This window comes from Cetorhinus maximus, chromosome 1 (genome assembly GCF_964194155.1).
Source record: "Cetorhinus maximus chromosome 1, sCetMax3.hap1.1, whole genome shotgun sequence".
NCBI lineage: Eukaryota > Metazoa > Chordata > Chondrichthyes > Lamniformes > Cetorhinidae > Cetorhinus > Cetorhinus maximus.
In genome coordinates, this window is record NC_135879.1 from 15,798,020 (window position 1) to 15,817,108 (window position 19,089).

General features: G+C 49.0%; 1 protein-coding gene across 1 annotated transcript; it reads right to left on the reverse strand.

Moving 5' to 3' along the window:
- Positions 1-6,057: 6,057 nt before the first annotated feature.
- Positions 6,058-6,435, reverse strand: LOC144681365 (small ribosomal subunit protein uS8-like). Its single transcript, XM_078542989.1, has one exon. It carries the CDS (start codon positions 6,433-6,435, stop codon positions 6,058-6,060), a length of 378 nt encoding a protein of 125 aa, XP_078399115.1.
- Positions 6,436-19,089: the final 12,654 nt, after the last annotated feature.

Below are 19,089 nucleotides of genomic sequence, written 5' to 3' on the forward strand. Positions count from 1 at the left end.
TAACACAGCAAAATATTAATACTGCAGCATTCTAGCACACCAGCATGCTCATATATCAACATGCAAGCATATCCATTATTTAGCACATCATCATTATAGCACAACAATATTTGAACTCACCAGAATCCTAAAACACCAACATTCTGGCACAGCAGCATCTTTAGCGCAGCACCAGCTGCACTAATATTCTAGCACACCAGCAAATGCGACAGCAATGTTCTAACATACCAACATTCTGGTTCATGTTTCTTCTAAGATTGCAGCATTCAGGAGCATCAGCACCCCACATGCCTACATTCTAGAACACTAGCACCCCAGCACGCCGACATTCTAGCACAACAGCATCATAGCACACTACTATTCCAGAACATCGATATCCTGGAACACTGGCATTCTTGTTGTCATTTCTTCTAGAATCCCGTCATTCCAGAACACCAGAAATCCAGAACACTAACATGCCAGAACACCAACATTCCAGAGCACCAACAGTCTTTTGTCTAATGTTCTTTAAACACTTTCACTAATTAGCTATATAAATATTGGCGGTGGAATTAAAGATGTTTGACTGGGAGCCAGGTACTATGCCATTGTATAATCAAAGAGTCTGTTCACTTGCCAATTGACATGGGAAGGTGGTGCATCACAAGTATTAAAATGGTGGTTAACCAATGATGGAAGCCTGGCAGTAGGGTAGTTGGGGATGGATGGTCATAAGGTGAAACCTCCAGGAATATATGCAACCTGAGTTGGCAACTTTAATCTTGGCTGCTGCTCGCATAATGTGCAATGATGCGTCTCTTCTGCCATGCACCACCTGTTCAGTAACTCAGTTGATGTGAGAGGTCAACTTGCGCTCAAGGGAGCCCTGCTACCCAGTGAAACCCAAGCCCCTGTTCAGTTGATGCCTCGTCTGCAACAAAGAACATGAGGAAAATGTTGCCTATTACAGGCATGCCTCCTATCAGCTCCTTAAACTGATAGTCACCTGTTCAGCCCATGTATCAGTGATTTACAAGAAAAATAATTTATTTTCAATGACATTGGGGAATATAATATCCACCACTTTGGTCATTTGGAAGGAAGAACTGTTAAATAGGTTGGAGACTGGGACTGGAACCAATCAGATGTTACTGGTTCTCATTATTTGCTGCACCAAACCTGAGGGAGTAGAATTTAAAATGACCTGTTGGTTACTGAGAGTTTCAGTTAAAGGTTTGCTTTTTTAGCATTTACCACTAAAATAAGATTATAATTGACAAATAAGCTGCTAAAGTGCACACACTAGAAATTTTATTTCCCTCCAGAGTGATTTTTCTGGCGCATATCTGACTGTTGGCCTATTTGATGATTTAATGCCTTCAGTGCTGGTTGTGAGTAATTGGTGGATTTTACTTGACAATTCCTGTCCGATACTTATGGAATTACCTCGGCCTGGAATCAGAATAGGGAATGGGGGTCGAAGTGGCTTAAGCCAAATAATTAGAGTAAGCTCAAAAAATGCCAATGAGTGAACTAAATCAGGTGCCAATAATCATAACACTAGGGGGAGTGGAGTCCATGCCTCAGAGAGAGTAAGTTTCAAACCCTTAGCTCTCACATCCACCCCTAAGTCATTTCTGGATCGATCTGGTAACTGTGGGTACTGCAAGTAATAAAAGGAATGCAATTCTGGGTGTACCTACAGCATGGATTATGTCAAACCCATATTCCATCGCATTCTCAGTGTAACTCCCTGATGTGTCATAGGTAGAGGCTAGGAATTTCCTAAAAGATGGTCCTGCTCTATTACCATAGCTTCACCAGACAATCCCATTTACACTTGTAAACAGGGTTTCCTTCATACTTAGGACAAAGTCATACCGGTGGAGAAAAACCAGCTCCGAGGAAATCCAGAGCTGTCTTGAGGCTGCCTGGCAGCTTTTGTTTGTTTCCTGGGTTGGCATATATGCTCTTCTAATTCCTAGCATTTATCACTTGCTTGTTATGTGTGTGCCCTGTAAGCTTGCTGATGTGGCTGATCCCTGTGCTCATAGAAGCATGAAAGCTTCTGGCCTTGAAGGCCATTCCTAGATGAATGATACAACTCTACTACTACTGCCCTCCTGACGTGAGGTGGTGACAACAGGTTTCCTCCGACAGAGTATGTGGACACAGATTGTGAGCTCGGGTAATTAGGGATGGGCAATAAATGCTGGCCTAGCCAGTGACACCCACATCCCATGAAGGAATAAAAAAATAGCCATAGACTATGGCCAAAATGTTTCAAGTTTTGTTCTTACAGCTGCAATTGTTAGCACCACACAAGCTCTTCTTTCTCACCTCAGTTATGTGGTGTGTTGGGAATCTTTATAAGTATTCCGATCTATGCCATTGTGCATTGCATCACTTCAAAACCAGCAGCAACTGACATTAAACCTGGAATGCAAAATTTAGTGTGAAGTTCCAAACTTAGCCTGAGCAGAATGACATTCCGTCCTCCAGAGAGTCTCTCTCTCCATTATTGACGCTGAATTCAGGCTGCATTTACACTATAACTGCATCCGTGTTAAAATAGTGTTGTAAGTACTCGACTTTTTTAAGTTAAAGGAGGGTGTATTCTTTAGAGCACTACATGCATTGTTTACTGTTTCACCTGGAATATTTCATGACAGAGTTTATTCACCTGTTTACAGCCATTTGATAGCAGGTGCCTCATAAAGTTTAATTTAATTTCAATTTTAAGATGTACCCCACTATATGGGCAGAATTTTGCCCTTGATGGGTGGGTGGGCCCCACCGGCTCGGCGGCGGGCGAGCAGCCAATCACCGCCACCGAAACGGGCACCGCCGCCATTTTAAGTGGGCGGGCCAGTTAAGGCCCACCCAGCGGACCACCCGACGGGAAGCACTATGCGCTTCCTGTGCGGGGGGGGGGAAGAGGGATTCCCCAACTGTCAGAGTGCGCTCTTTCACACGTGTGCGCGAAAGAGCGCACTGCTCCCTGAGGCAAAGTGCTGCCTCAGGGAGATCGCTGAAAGGCTGGCAAATATAAAAAATAAAATAATAAAAAATTCATTAACACATTCCCCTCATGTGAAAATGTCACACGAGATGGGACATGTTAATGAAATAAACAAAACCTTTATTAAACGTTTTTAAAACTGCGATCAAGCCTCATCCCGCCACTGGATGAGGTTTGTAAAAAAATAACCACCTGCCTGTTGGGCCCGTGCGCTGAGCCGAAGTTCGCACGGGCCCCTCAAAATTGTCGACGATTGGCAAGTTAAGGGCCTTAACGAGGCCTTTAATTAATGGCGGGTGCGCGTCCTGCTGCATAATGTGCCCGCCGACCGAAATATCGCGATGCCGCGCGCTGATGTCGGGACGCTCGCGCGACATTTTAAGCCCTGGCGTGTGGGCTCCGCCACCTGCACGCCAGCCAGAAGATTCTGCCCGATGTGTTCCAAATGTTATTTTCCTTCTGAAAAAAACCAAACAGCTTCAGAGCATAATAATCTCCAGGTAGTTCACACGAGCATTGGCAACCAAAATTTGACACTGAGGGCAGGATTTAACGCTTGCAGTAGTGGGGGCACATTCACCAACTCCTCAGCTGGTGGCAACCCCGATATGGCCGTTCTGTATCTCCCTGCCCCCTCCCACCCCCTGCTGTCAGCAAACTGCCCCCCCCCCCCCCCCCCCCCCCACCGATCCAATTTAGTGTCACCCAGGCACTTACCTGTTGGAGTTGGGATCCTCACCATCCTCAGTAGGAATGTCCTGCCCTGAGGTCCATGCCTCTGGAGGATATATCCATGGCCTCCACCAGTCACTGGTCAAATACAGTGGCAGCAGGATCAGGTCCTTAAGTGACGCTTTTGTGGCCTCAATTGGCTTCCAGCGAGAAGGCCATCGTCAAGCCTTTCCACCCCAGGCTTAATCGGGCTGAGTCGAGAAGGCGACGGGGTCTCCACACACACCTTCCTGCCTGATTAAACAGATCCCCCCTTCCCACCTCCCAGCCCACCTCTGGGGGGAAGAATAAATACCACCCTGAGCCTCAGAAGGAGACATCAGGGCAGATAACCAAAAACTAGGACAAAATGTTGCATTTTAAGGAACGTGTTAAGGAAACAGTGGTAAAGAAGTGGCGAGAGCTAGGGAGGGAGTTCCAACGCTTAGGGACTAGACAGCTGAAAACATGGCCATCAGTGACAGAGCAATTAAAGTCAGGAAGGCGCAAGAAGCCAGAATTAGAAGAGTGCAGAGATTTCAAAGGCTTACAGAGGTGGAAGAAGTTATAGAGATAGGGAGGGATGAGGCCATGGAGGTATTTGAAAATCAGGACGATAATTATCATTATCACTAAAGTGGTGTCCTGGTAAAGTCACTGGACTAGTAATCCTAAAGCCCATGTTAATGACCTGCGACATGGATTCAAATCCCACCACGGCAGCTGGTGGAATTTAAATTCAATTATTAAAAAAAAATCTGTATATGAAAGCTAGTTGTAGCAATGGCGACCATGAGACTATTGTCAATTGCTGTAAAAACCCATCTGGCTCACTGAAGTCTTTTAGGGAAGGAAATTTGCCATCCTTACCTGTCTGCATTTGATTCCAGACCCACACCAAATTGGTTGACTCTTAACTGCTCTCTGAAACAGCCTAGCAAGCCACTTAGTTCAAGAGCAATTAGGGATGGGCAAGAAATGCTGGCCTTGCCAGTGATGGCAAATCTCTTGAAAGAATAAAACAAATATATAAAATCAGTCTTGTATTCTCTATATTTGAGTTTGCACCTTCGTATTTTCTTACTGCATAGAACATGGAATCCTCTGTGCAATGTTTTTGTTGCAAAATGATATTTGAAGTTGACCCCCTTAGTACAGTGTCACGCTGAGCCTCTAGGGTCTGTATATCACTAAAGTGGTTAATGCATTGCCTGCTCTAGGGACATGCTACATATTGTCATAAAATAAAAGGCAGAGGAATTAGTTAATGCACGTGAAATGTGTCAGTATAATACCGCATGCTCAAAATTGCATCATGATTTACAGCGTGCATTTTTAAAAATGCGTCTATATAGCCGAGAGATGAATGCACCTTCAATACGTTGATTTAAACTGGTTCTGCATTTAACACTTTGACACTTTAACACTTGGGTGTAACATAGAAAGTGTGGACACCCTGAAGAGCCTTTACCTAACTTTACCCTTTTTATAGATCATTTAGTTTACTATAATTCTCCTCACATGGCAGGAATAGATGTCCCGTACTTCAAAGAATCAATTGTAAAAAGTGAAATTAGTCATTCTAAATCATTTGGTTGTGGTCGAAAGGAGCTCTTCTAAAAATCATTAAACAATCATGTATTCTTATTGATTTATTTAAAATACATTGAAGGAAAGCAGATTAAAAACAAGGCAAAAGGAAGCTAATGCAAATTAAATGGATGAAAGATGGGCTTGGTAGCTCCCTGGGTAGGTTTCGTACTAATGAGAGGAAAATTATATGTACACCATTAAGAGGATAAAAGGGTCTATCACAGGTCTTTCACTTGACAAATTTACGTATTTAAACTACAAATTTGTGTAGTAAATTAAGATTACTAATAAAGCATACCCTTTTTGCTGCTGTGTATATATCTATACAAACATTATTCTGCATTTTATTACCAGATAACCTCATCTGATCACACAGGGAACAAACCCAGCTTTCAAATGCAGATGACACAGCCACATGTATTTGTCAGTGCAAGAAATTGGTGAGTCAGCCTTGCTGGGCTGGGGAATCTGTTCATCCCATTCAAAACAGGCAAAATCGTTCACCCCAAGGCAAGCATCTCAACCACCACAAGATGTTTACGTTCAAGTAAAAGTAGCTAAAGGTCTCAAACGGCATACACCATGATATTAGTTAGTTTAAAATCTGTGGGTATGATTGGATCAATATGGTCAGCTGTTGAAAAGAGGCTTGCTGCCTCTGGTAGCAATGCATTGGGAAACAAAGTCCAATTGTTTTTTTTTTGGTTTCAATGTTTTATTATGCATTAGTATTAAGTTTTAGAAAAAGAATCCTAGTATTTTTGTTCCTGTATGTTTTCGCTTGGCCTCTTGTGGTCCATGAAGCCAACTGAGGTCATTAGAACGAGGTACCCAAATGGATGGGAAGACAGGAGACCATTTTGCCACCTTTCTAGCTCCTTTACTGGAACATCGAATCTGGGGCCAATGACACCGCACTTGTTCAGTCTGCCTGTGAGATGGGCAACTATTTTCCCACCCCTGTGGTCATCAATAATCTCAAACTCTCCAATGTAGCCATGCTTCATTATTACAGTCAGGAATCTCACAACCACTTTGGAGCATGGTCGGATGAGAACCTGTTGCTTTCCACGTTTCTCTGCATTGCTGATGCTTGTAAGGGCATCGGCGAGAACATTCATGCACACCATGATGTCGCTTCGTCAATATGGCGAAAGAGGAGGAGGCTCAGGCCTTGGCGCCTGTTACCCCACTATTTCCAAGAACTTTCAATTACCTAACCTGGGTTTAATGCAGACAATTTGGCAATTACCATAGACCCAAGATTCGGCAGGCACCTGGCTCCAGCAGTACAAAAGAAGATTAAATCTGTATTTGTCCAGGAGCAGAGGGGCGAATGTCATTGGAAATGTTCTGCGTTTAACATAATTGCACCACAAAGCCAGCTTTTGGGACAATTACACATTTAATATTGGTCAGAATAAAATCAAATGCAAAAAGACTGATCTATTCCACTGTTAATGAACAATGGACTCCCTTGATGACCTGGTTAAGTCCAGTCTTTGGTGCAACACTGAGGCCGGAACTTTCCGGCCCTGTTGGCGTTGGGCGTCACAGCGGGCAGGGGGAGGGGGACAATATGGCGAGAAGGCGTCGGATGCCCGGAATGTCATTTTAATACATTTGCATCTAATTATAAGCCGTGCTCACTGGAATCATCCCCCTACATCAAATATACCACCCACATCAGCGTGACTTCAGAACAGCATGCTTCACAACTGCCTTTAAAAGGCTTGCACCTGGGGGACCAGGCAGCACAGACAGACTGAAGGAAAGGCTCCAGCACATGGGGTGGGGGAGCGGGCCAGGGTGGGGGAGTGGGCCGGGGTTGGGGGAGCGGGCCGGGGTGGGGGAGCGGGCCGGGGTGGGGGAGCGGGCCGGGGTGGGGGAGCGGGCCGGGGTTGGGGGGAGGGAAGCAGCCACGCACCAGGAAAAGTTTGTCTAAAGTGAGCATTCTTCGGCAGCTGAGACTATTCAGCTGCAGCTCCATTGACAGGCTTGGAGTTCGGCCTCTGAAGCATTTCTGTCCACTCAAGCAACACAAGAGCTTGAAAGTGCCACCAAATGCTCCAGAATGTTTCACTCCTCCTGCACAGACTGCAAATTAATGTGCATTTTAGGGAGCAGCAGAGCAATTTCCTGACTGGGCAAGTTGTGCAATCCCCTTGTGAAAGGTGGCCATGACACAGTCACTGATGGAGGTGTTCACAACCCCTTGCAATGTCTTTATTAAGGTTTGGAGAGCATCCATCATGGTTGAAGCTAACAGCGCAGCCTTGTAGTGCGGGTTAGGAGAATGCCTGTGCCTGAGCTGACAGCACAGCCTGCAGTCCAGTGGCTGAAGCTGCCATCAATTGGTCAAGTGGAGTGGGGTGGAGGTGGGTGGGATTTCGGACAGCCAATGAGTGCCACTACACACTGGCCATCCAAATGGTGGCCAGCACCCTCCTGCAAGTGTGAAGAGGCCTTCAGACTTAACAAAAGAGGTTCTTAGTACACCCATGCTAACCCACACGTCACTCTCTCATTGATCCTGCAGGAGGAGAACATCAGGATCATGCAGCCTGGTGATTTAGCGGTCTGCCTCATTGCTGACAGGGAGCAGAGAAGAAGAAGAAGAGAGTGGCGGAGTTGCCTGGCTTGGCAAAGGGAGGAGCAACTCCCTCAAGATGAAGGGAAGGCAGGGCCTCCTGTGCACGCGGCTGGAGATCCACAAAGAGCCAGCGCTAATGTGTGCCTTGCTAGACCCGGAGTCTATAGACGGCGCTTGGCATTCCTGCAGATGACTGAGAACCAGTGTCGCTAAAGACTGCGCATGTCTAGGGAACTGGTTGGTCACGTATGCCAGCTGCTGAAACTACATGTCCTTAACCGGGCACCCGGTACGGAGGGGGGCCGGGAGGGAGAAGGACCTCCTTGTGAACCTGCTCCTGGGCCTGGCCACGTTGGCCATTAATAGGTCCAGGCAGCGGGTGATCAAGGGGGTCGTCCGACCCGACTGTCTGCCCCTCTTCCGCGGCTATGCTTGCAGCCGGATGCCCCTGGAGAGGGAGCATGCGGTGTCTGCCGGCATTGTCGATGCCTTCCATGCTCGATGGGCACCATGGGTACTGAGGTGTTTTATTGACCCTGTTAATCACATTTTGGTTTAACATTTGCAAATTTCCTTTAAATTTTGTTTTTGCAGCCTCTGCTTAAGGGGCTGCCTTATACTTTGTCCCTAATTTTGTTAATTTAGTTTACTTGGTTGACTCAAAAGAGTTATATCTCCTTAACCTTCCTATCCCTGCTGCTACGTCTTGGCGCTCCCCCAATGTCCACAGCGGAGATGAAGGCAGCCTGCTGACCGCTATGCCCTGCCTGTGATGATCAAGACAGGCATCCCCTGGAGGGCTGAGACCTGCAGAGGGCCCCGGCCTGCTTTCGGGGTCCTGCTATGTGGCAGTGGCACCCTCCTCGGTCTGTGGAGCTGGAGCTGCTGGGGTCACAGGAAGAGGGGAGTCGGATGGGTCGGACACTCACAGAGTCATCTGGGTGGATGGCCTTGGGGTGTGCACCTGCTGATCCTCCTCCCTATGGGTTCCTGAAGGCCCCTGGCTGACTCCTTGAGGAGACGGGGAAGCTGGAGTGAGACTGAGCTGCCCCACACCCCTTTCACATTAACACTGTTGGAGGCAAACTACAGCATCAGCAGCAGTGCAGGGCCAGTGCCCTGGACAAAGGTCTCCATGGCGGTCGCCATCCTACCAGTGCTGACCTCAGTGCATTGGCACGCCTGCACTATCACCCCTGACTGAAGGCGAATGGACTCCTCCATCGTGCCTTGCAGTCTGAGGAGTGCATCAGACATCCCTTCCTGATGTTCCCGAGCTTGACTTTGCAGTTCCAGCAATTGAGGTCTGACCGAGTCCAGAGGCTCCTCATCTGACCCAGACTCAGCAGATTTCTGGCCTCCAGCAGCCCTCTGAATGCCGGGGACCTGGGAAGTCCCTGCTGCCGGCCACCTGCTGTGGATCAGACTGTGCAGTGTGCTGATCAGATTGCGACCCAGGGGCTACTCTAGAACTAAGGTGTGTGTCTCTGCTCTGGTGGAGGGTGTGGGTGAGGTCTTTAACCAGATGTGCCTGAGAAAGTAAGGAGAGATAATTAGTGTATGGCAGGGCTTGTGGAACAGGGGAACTGACCCCCAGCTTGGTTGTCTGATGGATGTTGCACTGCTGGATCCTCACTTGGTTGAGCACCACCAACATCGCTGTCAGCACAGGAACGGTCCAGATCGTCGCCGGCCAGCTGGATGGCTCTATTTTCAGGCTGTGAGGACCTTGATGTCAGGCATTCCTCCACTAGACTGCAACCTTTCCCTTTTGTTGTGTGCCAACTTGCCCTGCATGAATAGAGGTTAAGTGAGTGTTAGCAGGACACCTGCCAGGCCAGATGATAACGATGCCTGACATGTGTGGGTGGTGAGCGGTGCCATAGATGGGATGAGGGCACGATCTGCCGGGCAGATGACGGTGTGTGTGAGAGAGTGAATGGTGATGTCCCTTGAACTGGCAGTGAGTGAGATCCCTGTGGATGTGGCTTGTGAGTGTCTGAGTTGAGAGTGATGCGAAGAGTGACTTACCCTCTCGGCACTGGGTGGCAGTTCTCTTTTGCAGGGCATTGGCGCTGACCACCACTGCCACCGCCTCCCATGCTGGATTGGTGACATTGCTTGCTGGTCTTCGCCCAGAGCTGGGGTAGAGGACTTCACAGCAGGGCCTCCACAGCGTCCAGTATGTGCCCGAGGGAAGCGTTGCTAAATTTGGGGGCAGCATGTTTCCTCCCTTTGGCAGCCATGACTTTTCAGCAGCTTCCAATGCCTTAGAGAGAGAGAGCACTGTGGAGGGGCGCCCTTTAAACCTGGCGCCCGGATTTTGAAGGCCTGAGGTGACGGCGGGGCAGGTGAATCAGAGGCCACCCCGCCAGTGACCCGGCGTGTTTCCCGGGAATGTATTATTAACGAGGCCGGACACACCGGGAATGGGACGATACTGTTCGGAAAGCCGCCATTGCGGCCGGCAAGTAAAACGTCCTTTTTCCCGTTCGCTACTGCACTTTGTGCAAACCTGGGGCGATTCTGCCCTGAGTCACATACAATAGGAATGAGGAAACATTTCTATGTGCAAAGGGTGACAGAAGTTTTGAACCCTCTCCTGCACACAGCAACTGATGCTAGATCAATTGTTAATTTTAAAACTGATGGATTTTTGTTAACCAAAGATATTAAGGGCTTTGAGACAAACGCAGGTATATGGAGTTAGGTCACAGATCAGCCATGATCTCATTGAATGGTAGAATGGGATCAAGGGCTAAACAGCCTCACTCCAGTTCCAATATCCTCGGAAGTGCCCAAGTTTTAATCCCTGGCCTGCCCTGATCTAGCTGATCCCTGCCATTGTATAATTATTCCTGGATTAAGGAATGGAAAAATCAGACATGGCTTCTCTTTTAATTACTTCCTGATGTCCTTGCTGGAAATTGCTCAGTTTATTTGAATGTCAAGTAAGGACAGGATAGAATTTAACACTATCTCCCGTGGTTGACTTGCCTACTGATACTCACTGTTTAGGCTCATTAATGGTGGCCATTTGCGTGGGGCCACCAGCACCATGGAGCCAAAACCTCAGTGTCAGTCAACACTTGGAATGGGAGAAAGTGGGGAAAGGACAGAAGGATTAACACACTGTATACCATCTGAGGCCTTTGGCTCATATTGCAGTCAGCTCCTGACAGCATTATTGGACCCGCTGTGCACATGTAAAGAGGGACCCCACTTCCTTTCTGAATGTGTCACGCTCTCTACTTGCTTAAAAGAGCAGGTTAAGATCAAGACACGATGGGCAAGGCAACAGGTTCAGGTAGGGGGAGAGGAGGTAAGTAATTGGCCTAATTTTAACTAACTCCCTGCACAGTTTCTGCCAGTCAGGAGGAGTTAAAATTGGGGTCATTGTATTAACACATGCAGTTTCATGTTTTGCCAAATCCTTCTTGTGTGATACTTGGCTTTTGTGCCCATACCATTTTAAGAGCCAACTGACCTATGTGCCAATACAGACTAACCTTCCAAACGAGGTGAAGGAGTAAATGAAAATAAAAAAGAAATCCAAACTGCCATGACACCGATAAATTGTGTTTGTTGCAGTCAAGATAAAGTGGACTTAACGAATCTTGTACAAAATTCACTCTTGTATTTAACCCAGAGCAGCAAAATAACACAAAGTGACTTCAGAGGAACACCCAAGTGCCAAATTGCCTACACTGTTTAATTTTTAAGTAGAGAGGGATAAAGACAAACTAAAGTTGAAGCAATAAGTTTTAGTCCTGACAAAGCGTCACTCAACATTAACATTATCTTACTTATAACATGTTAATTTTGGCTTTCAAACAACTTATGTTTTCAAAATGTGAGGCTGGTTGGACTGTTGCCGGTTTTAACATCTTTAGATGGCATACCACTACGCATTATCTTAACGAAGTGTTAATCCTTTTAAATTAAACAGGTCAAATTAAACCTTGGCTAAAATAACAGAAGGAGGATTAACAAAAAAACATTCGCCGTGCATCTGTTATCACCAGCAGCGGTTACTAACCTATTTTGTTCCTTTGACCCTGGTCAAAAAAAGTTTATTTTCTTAGAAATAAAAACCATTCCACACTGTAACCACTAGGAAAACCCAAATACAATGTTTTACTTTTACCCAAAGCTAACTCAAACTCCGGTACATTAACTGCCTGCAGCCTTTGCTTTGCAACCTTTTACATTGATGGCAGTACTTAACAGCCCTCACATGGTGGAATTCCCATGTTGTGACTGATGCCAGTGATGGGAGGATTGAAGGTGAGTGTCAAGGGAATGCCTCAAAGCTGCAGGAATCAAAACTCACAAGGGGCTCCAGCCTTGAGCAGTCTGTCAAGTCTTACCCCAGTCTCTCCAGCTGCATATCTCAACTGACGGGTGGACCACAACTAAAAGGGAACAAATTGTAAATTCAACATTTTTAAAAAATGTTTGCAGCCACTTTTTCACAATAAATCCAACGACAGGTTTTCATCAAGAGTTTTGAAAATCACAAACACATGGAAATACATAAGGGTTTCAGAGCAGAAACAGGACATTTGGCCCATCCAGTCTGAGTTGGCCTTTACTCTCCACAAGAGCAAGTCACATTCGTCCGCCCTATTTCTATGTCCCTTTAACCAATTTTCCTTCAATCTAATCTCTGAATGAAAACAATGAATCATCCCAGATTTGCACAAAGTGATTTAGCGTGTGGGAACCCGCCGGTCGCAATGGCGGGTTTTCACACCGCATTGGCCCATTCACGCTTCATTTAATAATTCAGACACAGGAAACACGCCATCTCGCTGGTGGATGGCCTCCTCTTTGCCTGCCTATGCCTTCACCTCACTGCTTCTTCATGCGGGGCACCATATTTAAATTGCAACCATGCGCGCTCTTCTCAATGCTTGCAGCCCAGCACTGCTCCGATGAGGATGTGGCCCCAAAAGCCAAGAAGAGTGCCACCCCCGATTTAGTGATGCATTCCTGGGATGCCGTGGAGGCCGTGGCGGGTCCGCCGTGATGTCCTCTGCCCCCTCTCTGGCCACAGGAGGCCCATCAGTCTCACTGCACCGGCTTGGGAGGCGGTGGCAGAGGGAGTCATTGCCAACGCTGCACACAAGAGGTCGGCCATCCAGTGCAGAAAGAGGGTGAATGATCTCAGCCGTGCCGCCAGGGTAAGGCAACCATCTGATCACTCTAAACTCACACACTCACAAACCCATCACACGTTCACTGGCATCTCACTCACTGTCAGCTCAAGGGACATCACCACTCACCCTCTCTCACACACACTCTCACATCTCCATCTGGCCTCATCTCCTCTGGAGACTGTCTCCTCAGCCCTCACCATCTTGAGGCCACTTGCACAGGTCAACATGTGCCCCCACACACACCCTGGGATACCTCCCCTCCCCAGTACAGCCCTCGTTCTGCAGCCCCTTCCCTTGCCCAAGGCCACTTCTCCCCCTTCACCAAGCAAGCCCTAGCCCTGCAGCTGTTGAAAAGCCAACCCTGCCTTATGGTTGGTCTGGTAGGTAGAGACTTGCCCGTGAGCCCCCCTAAAAGTGCTGTGATGCTGCTTGTGAAGCCTGGTGCTGAGGACTGCGAGTCCTGCATGAAGCAAAATAGGCAATCAACCCTCGAAGTCCTGAGTGAAGTGCAGCTCGCCAGGTACACGTTGCTTATGCACAGTTGTGAAACACGCCAGCAAGCAATCACACTGACGTGCCGGATGATCCAGCGTGGGAGGTGATACCAACAAGCAGGGCTTATAATGAGATGCTAAAGTTTTGAAATTATGCAGACACAGGAACTGCGGCGTCTTGCTGGCAGGCAGCCTCCGATTTGCCTGCATTGCCGTCACCTCCCGCTTCCTCGTTCCTGAAATTAGGGGCAGCATTTTCCTGTTGGCATGCAGGGGCGGGACCCGCACGCCAACATGTAAAATGACACGTGGTGACATCGGGCGAGCGTCCTAACGTCACTGTGCGCCATCGCGATATTTCAGTGGGCGGGCGCGCGATGATGTCCGTTGCGCACCCGCCATTAATTAATGGGCCACTTAAGGCCCTTGACTCACCAATCGACGCCGATTTTTCAACGCCCGTGAAATCTTCGGGTCGGTGCACGGGCGCAACGGGCAGGAGACATTTGTATAAACCTCATCCACGGGCGGGATAAGAGGGCTCAGCAAGTGTGCTCTGTCAAATATTTAATTCGGAAAGTAACTGATACTTGCCTGTGTGAGGTGAAATACTTCTAAACGTACACCAGCTGCATGGACCGGACTCACAACCTTCAGGTCAGCACTCTGCAGTGAAGAATCATTTTGGGGCCTGCAGGTTTCAGGGCGCCTTCCCTTAGCCTGGGAATGGGAGTTGATCCCTCCACTGGAGGCCAGGAGTGCACATTCAGCCTCCAAGGGAGCTACCTTTGGAAGGACAGATGCAGGCACAATGGGTGCAGGGCCAAGAGGTGGACCAAGGCAGAAGAGGCCGCAGAAGATGCCATTATCCTGCTGCCAGGGTATACAGGTACCTTAATATGACTGAGGTGCAGTGCTGAAGGAGGATCCGTCTCCAGCAGGTGAGCCCGGTGCCTTTGTCAACACGAAGGGCTTCCATTCCATGAACGTGCAGATAGTGTGTGATCACAGGATGCTGATTCTACAAGTCTGTGCAAGGTACCCTGGCAGCTCCCACGATGCCTACATCCTCAGACACTCCCAGGTGCCAAGGCTCTTTAGTGCTCCAGCCCAGCTTGATGGTTGGCTGCTGGGTGACAAGGGCTATCCCCTCAGAAGGTGGCTCATGATGCCTCTCCGCCATCCAAGAACAGAAGCTGAGCAGCGGTACAATAGGAACCACGGCACCACAAGGGCTGTGGTGGAGAGAGCCATCGGTCTTCTCAAAATGCGTTTCCAATGCCTGGACCGTTCAGGGGGCGCACCCCAGTACCCCCCAGATCGTGTGTCGGTGATAGTGGTTGCATGCTGCGCTCCCCACAGTCTTGCGCTGGAAAGGGGGGACGCTGTGGACAATGAAGACGTTGACACAATGGCTGCAGCTGCACATGATGAGTCCAGCAGTGAGTCCGAGGATGAGCACGCACAGGGAAATGCTGAGGGGGTAGACACTGACCCGGGCATACTCCAGGGAGGCAGAGAAACCTAGGAGGCTTTAATCCAAGGAACCTTCAGCTAGCACACCACAGATGGACCTCCAGGACTAGCCTGGGCTGCAGGCTCCATACGCGATTCCTGAGTGCTACATCTGCCTGGATAGGAACATTAACTAAGGGCCTTGTCAATAAAGTTGAATGTCCCACAAATCACTCGTAATATTTTTAGTGACCATCCACCTGCAGAAGAAAAGAGGCACCCTCAGCCATGGTGACAAGTTTGAATTTAATCGTATAACAAAAGGAACTTAAGAAAACAAAATGACAAAGATGTTAAACATCACACCAACTCATAAAGACATCATTACGGCCCAACACAAAAGCACCAGTGATAAACCTGTGGTGTGCCTAAGTTGCCTTATGTTTACATTTCCGGGTGCTACATCTTGGTGCTGCCCCCTCACTGGGACTGGTATCTGAGCCAGCCTGCTCACTCTGCTGTCCTGTTGGCCTCGATGACCTTGGCAGTCATCCTCTGGCCCATGGAGCCTGTGCTGGCCCTGCCTGGGAGGGATCTGCCAGTTCCACAGCTGGCATCTCCCCAGTCATCGCAGCCTCACCAGATGCAATGGTCACTGGCAGAGGGGTGGAGGAATTGCCGCCCTCATCTGGAGCGCCCTGAGAGGTGCCCGCAGAGACAACAGGCAGCTGCTGCGCCGACGTGAGGTCAGTTTGGACATCCCTGCTTACCGTGGATGGATGGGCACCGAGCTGGGAAACTTGGTGCCCAGACCATCTCTCATGCTGGCACTGACCAGCTGAGGTCAATGCCGATGTCAGGGCTTGCTGGTCAGAGCACATCCCCAGGAAGCCCTGATTGGTCTCCTGGAGGAGCCTCTCCACGAGAGTCACCACTCTCTCCATGGATGACGCATGGCGCTCGGACATGTGGCTCATTGCTTCGGCGATCGTCCTCATAGACTCCTCCACCACGCACACCAAGCCAAGCATAGCCTCATGTATCTTCCCCAGATGCTCCCACACACCCGGCCGCATTTCCTGCTTCACGGACAACTCCAGAGGCAAATCATCAGGCAACGACTGAGCATGTGCCTGGTCCCCTGCAGTCCTCCGACTGCTGGCGCCATGGGCACTCTCTGTCTCTGCCAGCTGCTCCAGCGATTGTGAAATGCCCTCACCGCTGTGCCTCGGGACACTAGCCGATGATCTAATTCCCACCGAGATGCTAGTATCTGTGCTGGTGCCTGCCTGGCAGAGATGGTGTGACGCTGGTGAATCCGTGACTTCAGGGCCCTCAGAGGTGTGAGAAGGGGCCTCTGCTGCTCCTCCTCCCAGCCCTGCTCCACTGATGCTAAAAGGAAGAACAAGGACATTTGATTAGTTAACATGGAGACAATGTCAATGTGCAGCCCTGTCTCCCGGATCCTTATGCGCTCATCCTTCCATAAGCAATGGTCAAGCCATGTTGCAAACTTTAATCACTGAGCATTCAGCACTGCCATGGTTGCTGGGAGAACAATGGTGACCCTACTGCTGGGCAAACGCACCTGCCCATGGCACCGCAGCCTCACCGACACTGGTGAACCTGGGCGCATGGCGCCTCTCCAGATCTAAGGCCTCCTGCTCAAACCGGGTAAGCATCGCCATCTGGGCTGGCCCTCTGCCAGTCCTCGCCCGCTCAGCGGCATTATGTGCATTCTTCTACTGAAAAGGAGAGAAGAGCATTGATTAGTGCTACTTGTACCTGGATTCTCTTCGTGGATGGCCCACCCCAACCAGAGTGAGACATATCAGGGCTCCAGTGTCTCCTCAACCCGCTGCTGCCGAACACACACACAAAATTGCCAGGCCTGCCCCCATCCCCTTTGGCCAAATGCTGCCTACATCACATTGGCACCACATGGTATAACCTTCCATAGCAAAGAGGCACAAGCACATGGAGCGCAGAGGACAGCAGGTCAATCGATGCCACACCACCTTGAAGGTCCCCTCCCAGCATCTCATCACCCTGACTTTGACATGTCCTACAGTTCCAGCACTGCGCCCAGGTGCAGCTCCTCCAGGTTGCCCCCAAAACAGTCATGTGGGTCTCAGAGTACCACATGCTGCGGGTGCGGAACCCATCTCTTCACCCCCCCCTCAGGGTGACCTCAGCATGGGCAATATCTGCTGGCCCACCCAGCTAAGGACACATGCCGTCAATGATTCAACACAGTCACTACACTCAGACTTGGGGGCGGGGGTGGCGGGGGAGGAGGAGGTGGCAGGTGCCAGGGGGGAAAGCCTACCTGCTGGGTTAAATGCCCAATGCCAACATGGTACTCACCCTTTCCGAACACAATAGGTGGTTGAACTGCTTGTGGTACTGGATCCAGGTGTGCCGCACCACGTTGTAGGAGCTCACAACCTCCGCCACCTCCTCCCAGGCACATTTAGTCATGTGGGGGGGGCCTCCTCCTCCCGTCCTGGGGTACCCTCCTTGAGGAGGGCAGCAAGGCAATCGTCTGAAAAACGAGGGACACTGCCCCCCTGCCCTACCCTCCTGCCTGGCCTGCTCACCAGCAGCGCTCTGGGGAGCCCTTCCAGTAGCCATGTTTGTCAGCCTTTGAAAGGCTGCAGCAGCTTTTTAATACAGGCCGCCGGGTCGCCATTGGACCTGGTGGTCATTGCAGTCCCGCTGCTGCCCGCCCACTCCCACTGTCCTCGGGAGCAGCGATTCACACTGGCCGGGCCTTAATTGGCCCACCCGTGTAAAATGGCGGCACAGACCCAACCGTGGGTGGCGATCAGGTCCACGCCTGCCTGTGCCCACTCCCACTCCCACTCCGCCCACCCGACAGGCAGAAAATTCTGCCCTAGGTTCCCAACATGCGATGGCAGGAAACGCGGCACGCCATTGACAGGTGGAGCTAACGATCGCAAACTGGTTTCACGACAGCGTGAAATCAATTTTTGGCCTTCTCGCCATATTGTCCACCCCCACCCACCACCCGCCATGATGCCCGACGCCAACGGGGCCAGAAAGTTCCGGCCATAGTTTCGACCTTCACTGTTAACCCCTCAGAATCACTATGTGAAAAGACTTCTCCTGCCCTCTGTCCTAAACCCCTTGCATTTAATATTGTATCCATGGATAATCCCCTCAATTTCTGGAAACACTCTGCTTCTATCTACTCTGTCCCGTCCTTTCATGAGTTTAAACACTTCAACCATAATCTGTGTAGTTCTAACAAAAACAGACACAATTTTTGAAGTCTTCCCTCATGTTTTTTATTGTTTTACACCAGGCAGCATCCTAGTGAATCTATGCTGTATGTGGTCTAAATCCCCAGTATCCTTCCTATAATGTGGAACCTAATACCACACAATACTGTAACTTAGGTCTTAGTCATGGTTATAGAGTCTTATCATTGCCTCTTGGCTTTTATATTCTGTGTAACTCTTGTGATAAAACGCAGAATTCAATTAGCATTTCATTTTGCATCTTTATCAAACTGAGATGCTGCATTTAATATCTGGTACCCCCAAATTGCTCTGCTCTTCTGTAGCATCGAGCTACCTCCGCTCAGAGTTAATTACTGCTTTTTTTTAAAAACCAGAATGCATTCACCTCACACTTACCGACATTGAATTCAATCTGCCACTTTTTAGCCCATTCTCCCAATTTACCAATACTCCTCCCCGGCTTCCTTTAATGTTCTGAAGAATCAGCTTTATCTTTTATTTTGGTGTCACCTGAAATTTCAGCACCACTTCCTTAAGACCTTTATCAAATCAGTGATATATAGTGAACAGAAATGGCCTAAAAACTGAAATCTGTGGGGTGTCACTTCCGACTACTCCCAGGAACTACCCTTACTTCCTGCTCTCTGCTTTCTAGTGAATTTTAAATTCAATTTGCTATCCTCCTCCAAAATCTGTTCCTCTTAGCCTTCCCTAGTAATCTCCCATGTGACACTTTGCCAATTATTCCTAAAATCCATCTCCAAATGGACCTGGGAAAGTTATTTGTGAAGACCACACAAGAAGCAGGAGGGAT